At 37.2% G+C, this 21,059-nt stretch overlaps 2 protein-coding genes across 2 annotated transcripts; one reads left to right on the plus strand and one right to left on the minus strand.

Moving 5' to 3' along the window:
* The first annotated feature begins 1,562 nt into the window (after window positions 1-1,562).
* On the plus strand, window positions 1,563-3,739 carry LOC129722243 (caspase Dronc). Its single transcript, XM_055675542.1, has 4 exons — window positions 1,563-2,014; window positions 2,288-2,905; window positions 2,967-3,190; window positions 3,255-3,739. The coding sequence occupies exons 1-4, from the start codon at window positions 1,883-1,885 to the stop codon at window positions 3,619-3,621; spliced, it is 1,341 nt and encodes a 446-aa protein (XP_055531517.1). The 5' UTR covers window positions 1,563-1,882; the 3' UTR covers window positions 3,622-3,739.
* A 293-nt stretch (window positions 3,740-4,032) lies between these two features.
* Window positions 4,033-8,396, minus strand: LOC129721614 (condensin-2 complex subunit D3). Its single transcript, XM_055674372.1, has 6 exons — window positions 6,221-8,396; window positions 5,994-6,144; window positions 5,489-5,900; window positions 5,239-5,425; window positions 4,465-5,179; window positions 4,033-4,403 (listed from the first exon to the last, which is right to left on the minus strand). Exons 1-6 carry the CDS (start codon window positions 8,254-8,256, stop codon window positions 4,059-4,061), a joined length of 3,846 nt encoding a protein of 1,281 aa, XP_055530347.1. The 5' UTR covers window positions 8,257-8,396; the 3' UTR covers window positions 4,033-4,058.
* Between the last annotated feature and the right edge of the window lie 12,663 nt (window positions 8,397-21,059).

Raw genomic sequence — 21,059 nt, forward strand, 5'->3', positions numbered from 1 at the left:
CTTAATATTACTCCGAAATATCCAGATGATTCACATCTTCGATTACCTTGAGAACAAGAAAAATATATTAGCGGTGAGACCGAGTAACATTCATATATATAATCGCGGTGCTCTTTATTTTTCACGTTTTCTCAAAAAAAAAAACTCAAATTTACTCACTTTTATCTGAGTTACTCTTATCCTTGGGAGTTACTCTAATTTATTCAATATTACTCCGAATTTCTCAGATGATCCACATCTTTGATTACCTTGAGAGCAAGAAATATATATATGAACGGTGGGAACATGGGGTGGGAAAAAACGATGGGAAGGGATATTCAGAATCACGAGAGTTACTCAAATTTGCTCATTATTTTTCAGATTTTCGCAGAAAAACTCGGAAAACCTCAAATTTATTCACTGTCTTACCCCTCGTTTTAATATAAAGAATAAAAATCGCTCTAAATCACTTGAATGTTTTTTTACCTACGTGGATTCGTGAATGACAATGACTTCGTTCCTGGGCTAAAACTCATTTGTACTTGCTGTCAGCTGTCAGAAAAAGGTGTACACGCTACCTAATCAAAACCTAATCAAAACCTAATCAGTTTCGCTAAAACCGTATGTACTCAAAATTGAATAGAAGTTGTTTTACTCATTTTTGAGTACCACCGAATGTTATAAAAATTGAGTAAATATTACCCATATTATTTTCGACTCAAAAATGAATACTTCAAGCTTCAATGAGGGAATTTCGGAAAAATTATCATTATTGACTTGATATTATTATATTTTGCCTTTTTAATGGATTTTATTTTTAAAAAAAGCTTATATCATGAAATTTACCTTTCTTCGCCGGGACACGGGAGATCTTTGAATTGATTCGCCGTATATCCAACCAACGAGTCCTGGTGAAAAAGAAAAATTGGTACATATTAGTTGCAGTCAATTATTTTAATTTATGAATTACTTACCGATAACAACTAACTTTAAACATTAATATTTCTTCCTTTTTTCAGACGGTTTGCTTGGTTTGCTGTTTGCTTTTAATTGCAAAAAAATACAAAACCAACACGCAAGTACCAGTTACCCAATTTTGAGGAAATTTGCCGCCATGATCAATTTAATTCTACTCATTTTTTGACGTCTTCGAACAATTGAAAAATATGATTAAAATTCAACTCAGTCGCTGAGTAGCCCAGAGTGAGCGTGTATGAAAAGTGGCGGTGATATGCTATCTAGTTTAGGGGCCATCTATATTCCACGTGGACAGCTTTAGGGGGGAGCATATTTGTAATGTCCACGGTCCTTACAAAATTTTTCGAATTTATATGGGCTGGTGTCCACGTAGGGGGAGGGGGGTGGGGTCAAAATTGTTAAAAATATGTCCACGTTAAATATGGATGGCCCCTTACACATACGTTGAAATCGTAACCAGTAGTAAACTGAGTAGATCTTAATCAGATTATAGTAAAAATAAAAAAGCGTGTGTAAAAAAACTCGAGAAATTCTTTTTGGATGCAACTTACTCACTTTTTAAGCCGTTTTATTAAAAGTTGAATTGCACTCATTTTCATATTTTTTCCGCAGAAGTATTTCTGATGAGTAATCGTTTGATTTTGTTTTTGTGTATGTTTGATATCCTGCGATGAAACAAGCATTTAAAACGAAAGAAGTGTTCAAGAGCTCAAAAAATATATTTAAAAAGCTTCGATTGTAGCGATACATGTTTTTTAATTGAGTGGCGTATCAATTTGTATAGTGTTAAAGTTCAGCCCCTTCCCAATTATTAACATCTATAATTTAAAATATTGGTTTTTACAAACAAAAAAACTGTTTATTATAAATTAGTTTTGTTTTAATTTTATACCTTTGTGCGTATACTACCGTAAAACCGGAGAAAATGAATCGGATTGAACGGCAAAAAATTGATAATCAGATGGACCAGTTGATTCAAAACACCAATTATAGAACTTTGCTTAACGAGTGTTGCAATCATCAGCTTTTGTCGGAGGTGATGGCTGATATTATTGAGGTAAGTTCTTAACTGCGTCGTTACAGCAGCGACAGGAACAAAGAAGTTGCATTCGGTTGTGTAATTCAAAGGAATACATCGGTGTCAAAATCAAGGATACCACATTATGCGATCTATCTTTTAAAAAAAATTTCGAATATTTTTTTATGTAGATGAAAAACTCTTAATACAAACTAACTACAATGTGGCATCTCTGATCACAACCATGGTGTACAGAAATACAGGATGTTTTTTTATTAAGGACCTTTATCCTACTGAGTTTTTTTTTCATAGAAACGTTTTCCGGACGAAGGCACGAAACACAGAAAATTGTTCGAAAAAATTACCAAACGGGGACCGACAGCATTTCAAAAGCTTTTGGACATTTGTCAACTGAATTTTCCAGCAGCATACGCATTACTGATCTCCGGAAATGGACACAACTATAATAATAGCAGCAATCAAGACAAGTTCCGCTCTACATTCAACATCAAACGAAACCGTTCAATCAGTACTACCAACATGGGCAACACGAGTCGTACAGCGGAGTGCCGGCGAATGTTTCGAAACCTGTCAGTAGGATCCCGATCTGTTTCCGAAGAAGAGGATTACAAAAACCGTTCATTCGATTCCACTGACAAGACTGGGAAATGTGTGTTGGAAGAATTTCAGGAAGATGTACCGGACAAGTACAAAGTGCAGCTTACAGCCAAGCCTCAACCACGTAACCTGCTGGATGTGTACCCGATGAAGGGCAGGAAAAGAGGAACCGTGTTCATATTGAATATTATAACGTACCTTAATAACACTCATCAGGTGCGAAACGGGGCAAGAACTGATAAGGACAATCTAGTTTCACTTTTCAGACAGCTTGGTTTCACTGTGCTCTACTATGAAGATCTTACCAGAGCCGTAAGAAGCTATTGCAATAATTCCTAAAACAAATGATTAATAATTATGATTACAATTGCAGGAATATGTGGATCTAATAAATAAATTGAAAAACTCGGATTTCCTCTCATCTGAATGCTTCGCATTCTATGTTTTGGCTCATGGTAACCACACCAAGGGTTGTGATAAAATATATCTGCATGACAACTCCGTTCTGTTTGTGGAAGAAATTTTAAAGGACTTCAATAACCAAAACTGCCGTAAATTGATTAGGAAGCCCAAGCTGTTTTTCTTTTCCATTTGCAGGTTCGTTTCTAATTTGAAACGTATCAGGGATGCAATTAACAGATTATTTCTAATCAAATTTCAGAGGAGATCAAGCGGATCAAGGAACCCTGCGGTCAGCAGAGCAAACTGAGCGCGATGGAATGATAAACCCGAAAACCGTCCCTCCCACGAACATGCCAACGTTTGCTGATATGTTTATCTGCTTCTCAACCGTTCCGGGATTCGCGGCACATAGAGACCAGCTGAACGGGTCGTGGTTTGTTGAAAGCATGTGCGAAGTTTGGGCGAAACATGCGCACGACACTGACGTAGAGCGATTAATGAAACAGGTTGGCAAACAAGCCAGTACCTATAGAACTGAGGTGAACAATGCTCTACAAACGTTAGCCAGCGAACAACGGGGATTCTTCGATTTACTTTATTTAAATCCAGGATACGTTGACGACTGAATGTGTGGAAATATTTTACAATAACTTTATCAGCTATTATTTAGTTAAACATGTATACTTGATTTTTTATGTTTTTTTTTTTTCGAGCTATTGCGTAATAATAAATGTTCAAACAATACATTTGACAAACATAATTTTTTTTAAATCGATCTTTTTGAACACAACAATCCTTAATAAAAAAATACGAAGGACTACCTTTCGACAAGCGGTTCAGTGCCGCTTGTAGAAAATAGTCGAGGATTTTTCTGGTATTTGAAAAGACTTTTCAGCGATTCTGAGCTCAATTTCAAATCATTCTCTAGTTAAATTAATTTGGAACTTTCAATGTTCAAAATTATTTTTTTAAAAATGGCTGGGACATCCGCTAGTAAACAAATAATGTAAAAAATCGACTGACAGTTTTTTTCGTGGTGTTTATTCGATACGAATTGGTAAAATCATAAAATATCCATTTCTTCTTCACCATCACTTTGTACCGTCTCGTTCTCATCGTCACTTAGATCACTATTGTCACTGGTGGAATGCCCTTTGCTTCGTCGTTTTCCCTTTCGCGGAGTATGCTTATCCTTGTTAGTGTCTAGACTTTTTATCAGTCCCCTCCAGAACCCCATTGGTTTTGCAAATTCTACTAAACTGCGAAATTTCTTCGCTATAGCCAATGCAAAATCTTGCAGCCGCTGGTCGGCAAATTGCGTCATGGAAGTATCAACTTTGGCGATGTACTTTCGAACTTGGTCTTCGAAACTGCAATAGACAGCAATCATCTTTTCGACAACGGTTATCTAAAACAAACATTGCAAATTAGGAATTATCATATTTCACAATTCTTTTGTAAAAACCAACCGTTTCTTGCTCATTTTGTTGCAGTGCTATTTTAACTCGAGATTTTTTGGCTGGCGAAGGCCCATCATCTAATGGTCCGGGTGCGGATGGTCCAGGTACATCTTCATCGTTTGCAGTGCTTGCCACTGCTTTTGCTAAACGTATCTTATCCCGATCTTTGACCTGCACCATTTTAGTAAAAATGTACAGCAAATCTATCAGTGTGTCAGCACCGGCAGGACATTCTGCATACTTTTGCTGCGCGAGCTGAGTGTTAATTTTGTTCACATTTCTCAGTAGCTTCAGCAAACTCAGATCGTCAATGTTGTCGATAAAAAAATCGTAGATTAGGTTACGTTTTGCGACTTGCTCTGGACCGCTACCTGCTAGATCGCACGGTTCGTTGTCGATCTCGGAAGCGGGAAACATATCACTCACAGCATACTGCAGATAGTTGTTAAATACGTAGACACACTCGAGAAGCGAAACTTTCAGCAATTTCTCGTTTTTAGAATGAACGTATAGTTGAATCACGTAGAGCGCCTGGGCAGCTATCTGACTGTCTTCGTCTATAATCAGCTTGAGAATGTTGAGCAGCACTCGACCACGCATTTTAACGTAGTCTTGAAGAATAAGTTCGTTAAGGTTATTCAAAGCTACACTGCGAACCTTAATGTAGTTTGAACTAAGCTGCAGGATCACGGTTTTGATCGACGAATCAACTAGGGAAGTATGCCTAAGGACACAATAAAATTATAAAACTGAATTCTAAGACGCAAACAATTGAAAGCATACCTTTTGCATAAATCCGAAAACGCCGTTATAAGTGTACAGATTATACTTTCGTGGATGTTCTTGAACTTTAGAATTTTGTTGAAATCAGCGATGATTGTCGACGCCAAAGACCCGTCACGAAGAGCAAACCGACCTAGTACAACTATAGTAACACAGATTTTACGGTTTTGGTCAGTTTGTTGAGTGACTAAAATCAAACAATTGTCACTTGAGCTTGAATGTTAAAAAAAAAAAACAACAAAAAGCTTACATAGATTCTCATCGAACGCTACCCTGGCCAAATAGTGTAGGAGTATTTTCATGATCCTCTCGTTCGGTTTGTCATTCAAATCGGTGCTGGTCTCGGCGTAAATCAATAAACTAATCAAGTAACGTTCGTTGGACATGTGGAAGCTGGTGTAGTGTGAATGGTAGTGCAGCAAATACTCAACCGTGCTGTCGCGAACTCCCCGGATCCAGCTTTCGTCTACACAACCATCAGACTTTTCCCTGATTGCACAGCAAAGGCTGTATACATCACTAACCAGCGAAATCGTTGTACTTCCGGTCTTGAGCAGATCGCTCAATATTCTGAACAGATGATTCAAACCAGCGTGAGTGAAATCATCCAGCCATGCTTTGATGACACACAAGATGTACTGCAGGCACACGGGGGAGTTGTACTGTAATCGAAGAGCATTAAATAAATGTTATCAAATATAACTACTGTCGACAGATAATGTACAAACAAAAGTAATTATTCACGATAATCTTACCATATCAACCTGCAAGATTTCATTCATGGTTTTGATAACGACATCCGGATTCCTGGATTTCATTTTGTTCGCAATTATGGAAAGAATGATCCATGCCTCACTACAGTTGACAGTAAAAATGTGAGACTCAATCAGCATGAGATTTTTTTGCCTGAAAGCGAAGTAGGAATTTATTAGCCCAACAAATTGATAGCAGCACGCGATTGAATGAGACCTCCTGTACTCACGTCAGAATTGACTTTTGAATCCACGAGTCGACGGCCGTCTTCAGAACGTTTATTTTACCCAGCACTAGTATCGAGCGTACAATCATCCAAGGCGTGAAGATCTTGCTCGAGGAGGAATCCTCAAAGCGACAGATGTTATCAAACACGTTGCACTTGAGACTTTCCAGTGCCGATTCCCTTAGCTTCTGGTCACTGTCCTCCAGAAACAGCAGCAAACATTTGGACCATATCCGAATCAGAGGAAGATAGCTCGGATAGCGGCCAAGCAGTTGATTTAGCATATTCAGTGTGGTACGGCGCATCAACATTACAGGATCTCTAGCCAACTTCAACACGACATATTCAAACAGTGGGTCATCAATTCGGTTTCGATTGAGCTCCAGAATACACTCCAAACAAGAGAAGGCTATTCGCCGGATAGAGGATGTAGGAGAGACAGTTGCCTCGTAGATTACGTCTATTAATGAGCTCAGCTTGTCCTCGATTGTTTCTATTCCTTTGATTTGGGACACTATTTGCATGCTAGACGAACTTGACCGCGATTCTTCTGGCTGCCGGTTAGAGCTGGTAGTGCCTAAATTAAAATTGAGAGCATTTCGTGAAATGCCCAGTTCCATTTCGGCAGTTCTATAGAGATCTTCCATATCGTTCATTTGGAGATAGCTTTTCTCGTCTTCATCTGCAGTTGCGCAGAAGAAAGCGTCATGCAGAATTTGCTTCATAATCTTATTCCCATTGTGGAAAATCTTCAGCAAACAATTGAAAGCCTTTACCTTCACGGTTGCATTCTTTTCCATCAACTTATTGTATAAAAGTTTAAACATCTGAATTTCTCGTGGCACTTCGGCGATGTCCGATTTGAACAGTTCCCAATCAACGGTACAATCGATTGTGGCTAGCTTGCCCAGAAACTCTACAATGTTGATTCTTGTGGATGTTTCAATATGACCTTCTATTTGTGTTAAATAATCAATTATTGAAACATTATTCCTACTGTACATAGCCGTTTCATACTTAATTGCTATGTCACTGAGATACGCGTAATCATCTGGCCGACAGAATACCTTTGGTGGGTTAGTCAGAACCGATTTGATAAAAATGGTGAGCACTGGAGGTGTGTCTTTAGGATACTGATGTAACATTTTCAGGAAGAAGTTATATATCTGAAAGCTGGCAGGATAATTTTTATACTCTAGTTGGTAAAATACTGCGGTCCGGTTCAAGATGAGCTGTATTGTCCGGGCAGATTCATTGTGATCGTCATGCTCCGGTAAGCAAATCGATTCTAATGTTTCAAAAACTTTGTCAGCAACATTTTCCGCAACATGTCGATTGTTGGTGTGCTTTATAGCATAGTCTAGAGCTGATTTCAAACAGTTAATCATATGAAGTTTCACATTAGCACAACTCTTAAGTGTCATGCATTTCAGCAGTAATTGAATTTCGTCCATTATTTGTATGTAATCTAGAAGCAAGCGCGTGACAAAATCCGTACGTTCGTGTTTAAGATAGTCCTCAAAGATGGGATCTAGCAAGAGCTCAGCTAACTTGAATATATCTAAACATTTAAGCAGAACTTGCTCGTTGAAGGCAGCCGTTTGTTTTTGACCAGGGGTACCCAATAGTAAGAGGTAGGTTTTCACAGAGGCACATGCTAGTCGCCTACTTACAGCGTCTGTTGGGTCATACTCTGCCAAGCAGACTAGTCCATAAAAAAACGCCAATAGTTGGTCGACGTTAATCTTTTTCGAAAGGTACTGCCAGTTATCATACTGATCGAAAACTCCGACGACTCTTTGCCGCATTTTCCTAGCTTCCATGCAAATATCGTTCAGTAGTTCCAGCGCATTTGAATCTCTTGTAGTTTTTTGTATACCAGGGCAATCGCGAAGATCCAAAGTTCTTCGGTCGCCTGTTAGCTCCCCGGAAGCTTGTTCTTCACCAGCACATATCGAATCGATCCGTTCGACCGTAAGCCACGGATCAAAATACTGAGGCAGCTGGTTGAGAAGCATATGTATATGCGGTGGTGCCATAATCAGGATGAGTAATTTCGATTTGAAACACAGGTCAACACGGAACACCGATGAAAAAAACAAAACTAGTGGTTGCTGAGATGAGCATTGTTTACATTATGTTTGGACGGTTTGTGTTCGATTTGAACAGCGAGACAAAAAGTAAACGAGTTTCTACACTTTAAACAAAATTTGTCAAATTGCATGTTTATCATTGCTTCTACACGCTCGGCCGTTTTTACTTTAAATTGAGTAAATTTCGTTAAAAATGAACCCACACCAATATTTGAAAAGAACTTTCAGCGAAAAATAATACTGAAGAAAATCAGTAATAATATTCCTGCTGATTGTCAGCATTCAGAATTCTGTTTGCCGAGAATCAGCGAATTGCTAGTAATTGCTGAATTTCTGGCAACTTCATCCGTCAAACTGTTAGAACAATCACCATTTTGTGCGTGAAAAGGTTACGAAACTATAGAAAAATAAAAACGAGCTTATAAGCGTATGTATAATGGATATGGAATTTAAAAAAGCATTGCATGCGCTTAAATAGAATAATTTTTTGATAAGGAGAAAATGTTTAATAAGTTAATTTTCTGTCTTTTCTAGGAATTGGGAATTATGAGCAATATACTGTTATGTTGTTTCTGCTACCAATTAGTGGAAGGTTATGTCGATGGGCTACGAAGACATTTGAAAGTTCATACTGATAAATTCAGATTTACAGTCAGATAACTTTAAAATAAATATTTGCAATGTAAAACATTTGTTTAAATGAAATAACAAAAAACGAAAAAACATTCTGTTATGTTTCTAACTTTTGTTGAGATACATCAGCAAATTGATGTCAAATGCTGAACAGGCAGCAATTCTATTCAAACAACTGATTTTCAGCAAAATGGTGTCGAAAATTTGACGTTTCACTGATTGCTGATCGCTTCAGCGAGAAAGTTTGCTGATTTCATAGCTGATTTTTCAGCATGTAGAATATCAGCAAAATTTTGCTGGTTTCCAGCAATGAAAATTTAGTGTGTAAACAGAGTAACCTTGTAGTTATTGTGGCGTCAGCACTAAATTAAAGTTCGGGAGTCAGACTTCCGACTTCCGAACTTTCTTCCGACTTTACAAACACATAGAACAACTGCGTGTTCACACAACAAGAACTGCGGAATGATTTCAATGTATTTGTTTTTATAAACTGGACTGACAGCGCAGTGGCGGCTGAGATGGTTGCAGTGTTGCGAGAACACCAAAAATAAACATCAGAAGTAAGCCTGACTGCCAGTTTATCAGCGACATTTTGATAATTTTTATTTAAATGCACAATATTATGCATTAAATTGAAAATTGAAGTTGTCGACTAGCGACATTCGATTTTACTCTCATACCGTACATCATACTTAACGTCGGAAGTAGTGCGCTGTATAGCGCATCTGATTTGCTATACAGCGCATTACTTCCGACGTTAGGTATAATGTACTTTATGAGAGAAAAATCGAATGTCACTAGTCGACAACTCCAATTTTCAACTTGATTCATAATACTCATTTTTGAGTAGCATGGATAAATGTCAAAAACTGAGTACAACAAACTTATTTCAAATACAGCATGAATTAGCCAAACTGAGTAACTATTAATCAGTTTCGTTAATTTGACGTTCCTACGCAAAAGAAAACAAGAATTTCGGAAATTAAAATTTGAAAACAACATAAGAAAAATTGTTTAAATGTTATAGATTTATTTCCCATCAAGTTACCTAATTTTTAATATTTTATATTATTTCCGTATCTTCCGCATTGCTTCGCGTAAAAAAAACTACAATTCTATTAACAGTTGTGCGGGAACTGTGGTTTACCAGATTGTGTCTGTTAATTTACGCATAATTCTTCCTTGCGCCGCGATGACGTCTGATCGACAACAATCATGGAGACAAAGTCCAGCACAATTGTGGATAAATGCTCATCAGCGTTGTGTTTATTGGCCCTGACGACGCTGTTGATATTGGTTTGGTTTTTACTTGCGAAAGTGAAGGCAGGGAATATTTTTGCTTTTGTTTTCACACATAAATTAACAATTGATATGATAACTCGCGTAGGTACGAACAGCCTTAAAAATATTTTTTACTTGTGTCAGGGCCAATAGGGGCCCGCATAATCAATAACCATAACAACATGCTTAACAGCCTATTCGGGGTATATTCCGAACTGTCTGGGTTATCGTTAAACCACATATAAAGTAAAGTGTGATGTCACTACCGTCGCTAAACAGACTGTATTTTCATCAGTGTATGTACTTTTCACTTAAAACTTTTCACTTCACGTTAAAATATATTGGCAATGCCATTCGCTCTACGGCGACGGTAGCGACACCACATCTTAGTTTACCACTCAGCATGACGGGGGGTGTAATTCAGGGAGCATATTTTTGCGTGCGCAATCTGTTTTACACACTTTTTATCGTTTGCTTGTTAGTCTGTTCTCTGTGCTTTCAGTAGGCATTACGTAATTTGTCTAAGATCTCTACGAGTTTTTTTTTCGATTTTAAAATTGAAGAATTAAATTTGTTTAAAATTTTCATTAACTGGCAAGTAGTGCACAGAGTGACATTGTTGTTGCTGGCTTTTGGGGAATATAACCTTGATCAAGGGGCGAGACAGCTTTTATCTGATTTACTCTTATGCTTGGGAGTAACTCTAGTTTACTCAATATTACTCCGAAATATCCAGATGATTCACATCTTGGATTACCTTGAGAACAAGAAAAATATATGAGCGGTGAGACCGAGTAACATTCATATTTATATTCGCGGTGGGGAAAAGGTTTAAGGATAGATATTCAGAGACACGAGAGATACTCAGATTTGCTCTTTATTTTTCACGTTTTCTCAGAAAAACTCAAATTTACTCACTTTTCTCTGAATTACTCTCATGCTTGGAAGTTATTCTAATTTACTCAATATTACTCAATAATACTTCGGAATTCTCAGCCGATTCACATCTTTGATTGCCTTGAGAGCAAGAAATATATATGAACGGTGGGACCGAGCAGCATTCATGTCTATATTTGCGGTGGGAAAAATGTTTAAGGATGGATATTCAGAGACACGAGAGTAACTCAGATTTGCTCTTTATTTTTCAGGTTTTCTCAGAAAAACTCGGAAAACCTCAAATTTACTCACTGTCTTACCCCTCGACCCTGATAGTAAGCGAAGTTGACATTTCCGCAGCTGGCTTGTGGAAACTAACCCTGGTTTACGTGTCATGACAGGGATGCCAGATGTTTAGATATGTCTTAATGTTGAAAACATTTGAGCGCGTGTGAATAAGTGGAAGCCTTATAGTCGGTTGATTAACCGCACTCAATTTGATGTGTCACCGGAAGTTTTGTAAACTTTCAACGAGGACCGTGTTTACAAATTTCCTATGTATAAAGACACTGTTTTGTGGAGTGTGAAAATATTTGAAAAATGACCTGGCCTCCCTGTGTCATGATTTCTTGACGGTAGGGTATGTCTTAAAACCACTTACAGTTGTTTAATATGAAATCGGTTTTTCAATAGTTTTGCTGTTTAAATTAAGAAAAGTTAAAAGAATATGTATTTCTTTTAAAATTTCTTTTCAAAAGAAAAAAATAATCTACATACCCCTAAAACACCCTATTGTCCGGTGTTAGGGAGGTGCCCACGTATTTAACTTCAAGATTGCTTCCATCGTACAATGAACGAATTCCTTCTGGTATTATGACTGTAAGGGCCGTTCCCACCAACAACCTAGCACCAAACATAGACATATTCTTTGATTTTTCCTCCGACAGCATCACGATTAACAATATAGAGTTCTCCAAGCGAAAACACACGAACACTACGACACGCCTGGAGAACTCTATACTTCCAGCTATAGACCGTTCCGATAATTATAAATACACTTACGATCAACCGTCATTTCAAATAACGTGCAGTATTCAACCAAACGTGGGCTGCGTCCTGTTGTTCCAAAAGAAACAGATGATGTCATTTTTTCCAACATTTAGTGCGAAATTTTGAAAATGCGTGGCCTTTCTCCCGAGCAAAGAAAGCGAATTGTGCACAAATGGGGCACCGTGAGTGGTCTTTCTATAAGAAAATTAGCCAGAGAAGAAGGTATAAGTGTCGGAGCAGTTCAAACTGCATTGCGGAAGTATTGTGAAGAGTGCATTTTTACTGATGCCCCAAGACGTGGTAGAAAACCCGGGCCTGTTGATCCCACAATGGACAAAAAGGTTAAGGAATACTACAAGCGGCATCCTTCAGTATCAGTACGAGATGTGGCGAGAAAGCTTGGAACCTCGACGAGTAACGTTATGCGTGCCAAGAGAAGAATAGGTCTGCAGACCCGTCGGAAGCAGAAGCAGCCAAAACGAAATCCAAAACAAGCTGAATCTGTGAAACCGAGAGCTCGGGAGCTTTATGACAAACTTCTGACCAAAAAAATGGGGTGTGTTATCATGGATAACGAAACCTACATAAAACTGGACTATAAGACTCTGCCAGGACCGCAATTTTATACATCACCGAAGGCAGTGGTGGGCACCATTCCGCTAATTCGCTAATTAGCGACACTAAAATTCAGTTAGCGATTTAGCGATTTCGCTAATTTTTGAGCTGGTTAGCGAAACTGTTAGCGTCGCTAAAATTTTGGCCTTCGAAACGCTAATCGCTAATTCGCTAAATTTTGTGGAGAAGCGACAATAGAAATGTTTAGAAAAACTGTGAATTGCTGATGGCGTACATAAATTGCTTCGAAACATGAACATACTTTACTGCGAAAATTGCTTTTGTCAGTTTTTTTTACCCTAGAATGGAGTTCCAGTTATCGTACAAGCCACAGGAGCATTTTGAAGAACAAGCACAAGGTCTAGATTGATTTTTTGGCACACCAAGAACTTTGATGAATTGCAATGCGCTTAAAATTATGAGAACTTTGGTTCTATTTTTTCGATTCAGATGATAATTGAATTTTTCATGAAAACATTCCTAAGAGTATCTATCTCCAATGCAAGCTTAATAACTTTTGTTATTCTTGTTTATACAAAATCAAATATGAATACCGTTTCGTGAACCTCTTACTGTAAATAGCTTTAAAAAGTTATTGTTTTCGTTTGTTTAACCAAAACAGATCAAAGTGGTCCAAATCTTACAAAACATGAGCAATAAATATAACGATATGACCATTTACATATTAAAAAGTTAGCGATTAGCGAAAGTTCCGCTAATGTGGGTTTGGAGTTTAGCGTTTAGCGATTAACGAGCAAAATTTTCCGGTTAGCGACTTAGCTATTAGCGTCGCTAAATTTTCGGTTAGCGGTGCCCAAAAAAATTTAAAAAAGATTGGCTTAAAGTGGTAAAAATGGTCGGAGAACACACTGTGCAAAAGCTTATGAGTAGTGTTAAGAGAAAAGTTAGAAAACTTGGGTATCCTACGAAAAATAATCCCAACTTGAATTGAAACTGGAAAGAAAACACTTATTATCTATATTTCAGAATAAAATGACTCGAAAAATCCTGTATCTTTTGTTTTATTCAAGAAAGAAGATGTATTTATAATTTTCGGAAGTCTATATATAGGAACCAACTAGTATTACAAGAAAAATAAACATTACCGTCTCATCCATATAAAATAAAATATGATATAAAACGAACGGTTATCCAAAAGTGAGTACGAAGTACGAAAACTGAGTGAAAGTTACTCAATTTTGTTAATCAATGTTACTCATTTTTTGACATTTTGAATCAAAATACAAAAGTGAGTTTTTTTAACCAATTTAGAGTTAAATTGAACGGGCGTGTAAGGAAACAGAAAAATGATAGTTTCTACAGTTGGGTGAATTCGCTTACCCGATTTCTACCTACCAAAAATGAAATATTTCGCCTGAATGAAATGTTTCGCGAAATAATTCAACGGAAAGCAGCACATACAATAACCAGTGGCCGGAACAAAAAACATACGAGATAAAAAGGCTTGCCCCACAGTTTTATACATGGTCCACCCTATCGTGAATTGTGAAACTCTCCCCAACCCAAATTTAATCAAACTATTTTTAAAACTTAACTAAGATCCTAGGCTACTCAAAAAACACTATGACATTGAAGGAGTATGATATTTGCGGCCATGAGGGCATATGTGAAAATATACTGGTTTTGCCTCATACATCAAACATGGTCCACCCTATCGTAAATTGTGAAACTCTCCCCAACCCAAATTTAATCAAACTATTTTTAAAACTTAACTAAGATCCTAGGCTACTCAAAAAACACTATGACATTGAGGGAGTATGATATTTGCGGCCATGAGGGCATATGTGAAAATATACTGGTTTTCCCTCATACATCAAACATGGTCCACCCTATCGTGAACTGTGAAACTCTCCCCAACCCAAATTTAATCAAACTAATTTTAAAACTTAACTAAGATCCTAGGCTACTCAAAAAATACTATGACATTGAGGGAGTATGATATTTGCGGCCATGAGGGCATATGTGAAAATATACTGGTTTTGCCTCATACATCAAACATGGTCCACCCTATCGTAAATTGTGAAACTCTCCCCAACCCAAATTTAATCAAACAATTTCTAAAACTTAACTAAGATCCTAAGCTACTCAAAAAACACTATGACATTGAGAGAGTATGATATTTGCGGCCATGAGGGCATATGTAAAAATATACTGGTTTTCCCTCATACATGAAACATGGTCCACCCTATCGTGAATTGTGAAACTCTCCCCAAGCCAAATTTAATCAAACTGGTTTTTAAACTTAACTAAGATCCTAAGCTACTCAAAAAACACTATGACATTGAGGGAGTATGATATTTGCGGCCATGAGGGCATATGTGGAAATATACTGGTTTTCCCTCATACATCAAACATGGTCCACCCTATCGTGAATTGTGAAACTCTCCCCAACCCAAATTTAATCAAACTATTTTTAAAACTTAACTAAGATCCTAGGCTACTCAAAAAACACTATGACATTGAGGGAGTATGATATTTGCGACCATGAGGGTATATGTGAAAATATACTGGTTTTCCCTCATACATGAAACATGGTCCACCCTATCGTGAATTGTGAAACTTTCCCCAACCCAAATTTAATCAAACTAATTTTAAAACTTAACTAAGATCCTAAGCTACTCAAAAAACACTATGACATTGAGGGAGTATGATATTTGCGACCATGAGGGCATATGTGAAAATATACTGGTTTTCCTTCATACATGAAACATGGTCCACCCTATCGTGAATTGTGAAACTCTCCCCAACCCAAATTTAATCAAACCATTTTTAAAACTTAACTAAGATCGTAGGCTACTCAAAAAACACTATGACATTGAGGGAGTATGATATTTGCGACCATGAGGGCATATGTGAAAATATACTGGTTTTCCCTCATACATCAAACATGGTCCACCCTATCGTGAATTGTGAAACTTTCCCCAACCCAAATTTAATCAAACTAATTTTAAAACTTAACTAAGATCCTAAGCTACTCAAAAAACACTATGACATTGAGGGAGTATGATATTTGCGGCCATGCGGGCGTATGTAAAAATATACTGGTTTTCCCTCATACATGAAACATGGTCCACCCTATCGTGAATTGTGAAACTCTCCCCAACCCAAATTTAATCAAACCATTTTTAAAACTTAACTAAGATCCTAGGCTACTCAAAAAACACTATGACATTGAGGGAGTATGATATTTGCGACCATGAGGGCATATGTGAAAATATACTGGTTTTCCCTCATACATCAAACATGGTCCACCCTATCGTGAATTGTGAAACTTTCCCCAACCCAAATTTAATCAAACTAATTTTAAAACTTAACTAAGATCCTAAGCTACTCAAAAAACACTATGACATTGAGGGAGTATGATATTTGCGGCGGGCGTATGTAAAAATATACTGGTTTTCCCTCATACATGAAACATGGTCCACCCTATCGTGAATTGTGAAACTCTCCCCAACCCAAATTTAATCAAACTATTTTTAAAACTTAACTAAGATCCTAGGCTACTCAAAAAACACTATGACATTGAGGGAGTATGATATTTACGACCATGAGGGCATATGTGAAAATATACTGGTTTTCCCTCATACATCAAACATGGTCCACCCTATCGTGAATTGTGAAACTCTCCCCAACCCAAATTTAATCAAACCATTTTTAAAACTTAACTAAGATCGTAGGCTACTCAAAAAACACTATGACATTGAGAGAGTATGATATTTGCGGCCATGAGGGCATATGTGAAAATATACTGGTTTTCCCTCATACATGAAACATGGTCCACCCTATCGTGAATTGTGAAACTCTCCCCAACCCAAATTTAATCAAACTATTTTTAAAACTTAACTAAGATCCTAAGCTACTCAAAAATCACTATGATATTGAGGGAGTATGATATTTGCGACCATGAGGGCATATGTGAAAATATACTGGTTTTCCTTCATACATGAAACATGGTCCACCCTATCGTGAATTGTGAAACTCTCCCCAACCCAAATTTAATCAAACCATTTTTAAAACTTAACTAAGATCGTAGGCTACTCAAAAAACACTATGACATTGAGGGAGTATGATATTTGCGACCATGAGGGCATATGTGAAAATATACTGGTTTTCCCTCATACATCAAACATGGTCCACCCTATCGTGAATTGTGAAACTTTCCCCAACCCAAATTTAATCAAACTAATTTTAAAACTTAACTAAGATCCTAAGCTACTCAAAAAACACTATGACATTGAGGGAGTATGATATTTGCGGCCATGCGGGCGTATGTAAAAATATACTGGTTTTCCCTCATACATGAAACATGGTCCACCCTATCGTGAATTGTGAAACTCTCCCCAACCCAAATTTAATCAAACTATTTTTAAAACTTAACTAAGATCCTAGGCTACTCAAAAAACACTATGACATTGAGGGAGTATGATATTTACGACCATGAGGGCATATGTGAAAATATACTGGTTTTCCCTCATACATGAAACATGGTCCACCCTATCGTGAATTGTGAAACTCTCCCCAACCCAAATTTAATCAAACTATTTTTAAAACTTAACTAAGATCCTAGGCTACTCAAAAAACACTATGACATTGAGGGAGTATGATATTTGCGACCATGAGGGTATATGTGAAAATATACTGGTTTTCCCTCATACATGAAACATGGTCCACCCTATCGTGAATTGTGAAACTCTCCCCAAGCCAAATTTAATCAAACTGGTTTTAAAACTTAACTAAGCTCCTAGGCTACTCAAAAAACACTATGACATTGAGGGAGTATGATATTTGCGACCATGAGGGCATATGTGGAAATATACTGGTTTTCCCTCATACATCAAACATGGTCCACCCTATCGTGAATTGTGAAACTCTCCCCAACCCAAATTTAATCAAACTATTTTTAAAACTTAACTCAGATCCTAGGCTACTCAAAAAACACTATGACATTGAGGGAGTATGATATTTACGACCATGAGGGCATATGTGAAAATATACTGGTTTTCCCTCATACATCAAACATGGTCCACCCTATCGTGAATTGTGAAACTCTCCCCAACCCAAATTTAATCAAACTATTTTTAAAACTTAACTAAGATCCTAAGCTACTCAAAAAACACTATGACATTGAGGGAGTATGATATTTGCGACAATGAGGGTATATGTGAAAATATACTGGTTTTCCCTCATACATGAAACATGGTCCACCCTATCGTGAATTGTGAAACTCTCCCCAAGCCAAATTTAATCAAACTGGTTTTAAAACTTAACTAAGATCCTAGGCTACTCAAAAAACACTATGACATTGAAGGAGTATGATATTTGCGACCATGAGGGCATATGTGAAAATATACTGGTTTTCCCTCATACATCAAACATGGTCCACCCTATCGTGAATTGTGAAACTTTCCCCAACCCAAATTTAATCAAACTAATTTTAAAACTTAACTAAGATCCTAAGCTACTCAAAAAACACTATGACATTGAGGGAGTATGATATTTGCGGCCATGCGGGCGTATGTAAAAATATACTGGTTTTCCCTCATACATGAAACATGGTCCACCCTATCGTGAATTGTGAAACTCTCCCCAACCCAAATTTAATCAAACCATTTTTAAAACTTAACTAAGATCGTAGGCTACTCAAAAAACACTATGACATTGAGGGAGTATGATATTTGCGACCATGAGGGCATATGTGAAAATATACTGGTTTTCCCTCATACATCAAACATGGTCCACCCTATCGTGAATTGTGAAACTTTCCCCAACCCAAATTTAATCAAACTAATTTTAAAACTTAACTAAGATCCTAAGCTACTCAAAAAACACTATGACATTGAGGGAGTATGATATTTGCGGCCATGCGGGCGTATGTAAAAATATACTGGTTTTCCCTCATACATGAAACATGGTCCACCCTATCGTGAATTGTGAAACTCTCCCCAACCCAAATTTAATCAAACTATTTTTAAAACTTAACTCAGATCCTAGGCTACTCAAAAAACACTATGACATTGAGGGAGTATGATATTTACGACCATGAGGGCATATGTGAAAATATACTGGTTTTCCCTCATACATCAAACATGGTCCACCCTATCGTGAATTGTGAAACTCTCCCCAACCCAAATTTAATCAAACCATTTTTAAAACTTATCTAAGATCGTAGGCTACTCAAAAAACACTATGACATTGAGAGAGTATGATATTTGCGGCCATGAGGGCATATGTGAAAATATACTGGTTTTCCCTCATACATGAAACATGGTCCACCCTATCGTGAATTGTGAAACTCTCCCCAACCCAAATTTAATCAAACTATTTTTAAAACTTAACTAAGATCCTAAGCTACTCAAAAATCACTATGATATTGAGGGAGTATGATATTTGCGACCATGAGGGCATATGTGAAAATATACTGGTTTTCCTTCATACATGAAACATGGTCCACCCTATCGTGAATTGTGAAACTCTCCCCAACCCAAATTTAATCAAACCATTTTTAAAACTTAACTAAGATCGTAGGCTACTCAAAAAACACTATGACATTGAGGGAGTATGATATTTGCGACCATGAGGGCATATGTGAAAATATACTGGTTTTCCCTCATACATCAAACATGGTCCACCCTATCGTGAATTGTGAAACTTTCCCCAACCCAAATTTAATCAAACTAATTTTAAAACTTAACTAAGATCCTAAGCTACTCAAAAAACACTATGACATTGAGGGAGTATGATATTTGCGGCCATGCGGGCGTATGTAAAAATATACTGGTTTTCCCTCATACATGAAACATGGTCCACCCTATCGTGAATTGTGAAACTCTCCCCAACCCAAATTTAATCAAACTATTTTTAAAACTTAACTAAGATCCTAGGCTACTCAAAAAACACTATGACATTGAGGGAGTATGATATTTACGACCATGAGGGCATATGTGAAAATATACTGGTTTTCCCTCATACATCAAACATGGTCCACCCTATCGTGAATTGTGAAACTCTCCCCAACCCAAATTTAATCAAACTATTTTTAAAACTTAACTAAGATCCTAAGCTACTCAAAAAACACTATGACATTGAGGGAGTATGATATTTGCGACCATGAGGGTATATGTGAAAATATACTGGTTTTCCCTCATACATGAAACATGGTCCACCCTATCGTGAATTGTGAAACTCTCCCCAAGCCAAATTTAATCAAACTGGTTTTAAAACTTAACTAAGCTCCTAGGCTACTCAAAAAACACTATGACATTGAGGGAGTATGATATTTGCGACCATGAGGGCATATGTGGAAATATACTGGTTTTCCCTCATACATCAAACATGGTCCACCCTATCGTGAATTGTGAAACTCTCCCCAACCCAAATTTAATCAAACTATTTTTAAAACTTAACTCAGATCCTAGGCTACTCAAAAAACACTATGACATTGAGGGAGTATGATATTTACGACCATGAGGGCATATGTGAAAATATACTGGTTTTCCCTCATACATCAAACATGGTCCACCCTATCGTGAATTGTGAAACTCTCCCCAACCCAAATTTAATCAAACTATTTTTAAAACTTAACTAAGATCCTAAGCTACTCAAAAAACACTATGACATTGAGGGAGTATGATATTTGCGACAATGAGGGTATATGTGAAAATATACTGGTTTTCCCTCATACATGAAACATGGTCCACCCTATCGTGAATTGTGAAACTCTCCCCAAGCCAAATTTAATCAAACTGGTTTTTAAACTTAACTAAGATCCTAGGCTACTCAAAAAACACTATGACATTGAAGGAGTATGATATTTGCGACCATGAGGGCATATGTGAAAATATACTGGTTTTCCCTCATACATAAAACATGGTCCACCCTATCGTGAATTGTGAAACTCTCCCCAACCCAAATTTAATCAAACTATTTTTAAAACTTAACTAAGATCCTAGGCTACTCAAAAAACACTATGACATTGAGGGAGTATGATATTTACGACCATGAGGGCATATGTGAAAATATACTGGTTTTCCCTCATACATGAAACATGGTCCACCCTATCGTGAATTGTGAAACTCTCCCCAAGCCAAATTTAATCAAACTGGTTTTTAAACTTGACTAAGATCCTAAACTACTCAAAAAACACTATGATATTGAGGGAGTATGATATTTGCGGCCATGAGGGCATATGTGAAAATATACTGGTTTTCCCTCATACATCAAACATGGTCCACCCTATCGTGAATTGTGAAACTCTCCCCAACCCAAATTTAATC

Source organism: Wyeomyia smithii, chromosome 2 (assembly GCF_029784165.1).
Source record: "Wyeomyia smithii strain HCP4-BCI-WySm-NY-G18 chromosome 2, ASM2978416v1, whole genome shotgun sequence".
Taxonomy (NCBI): domain Eukaryota; kingdom Metazoa; phylum Arthropoda; class Insecta; order Diptera; family Culicidae; genus Wyeomyia; species Wyeomyia smithii.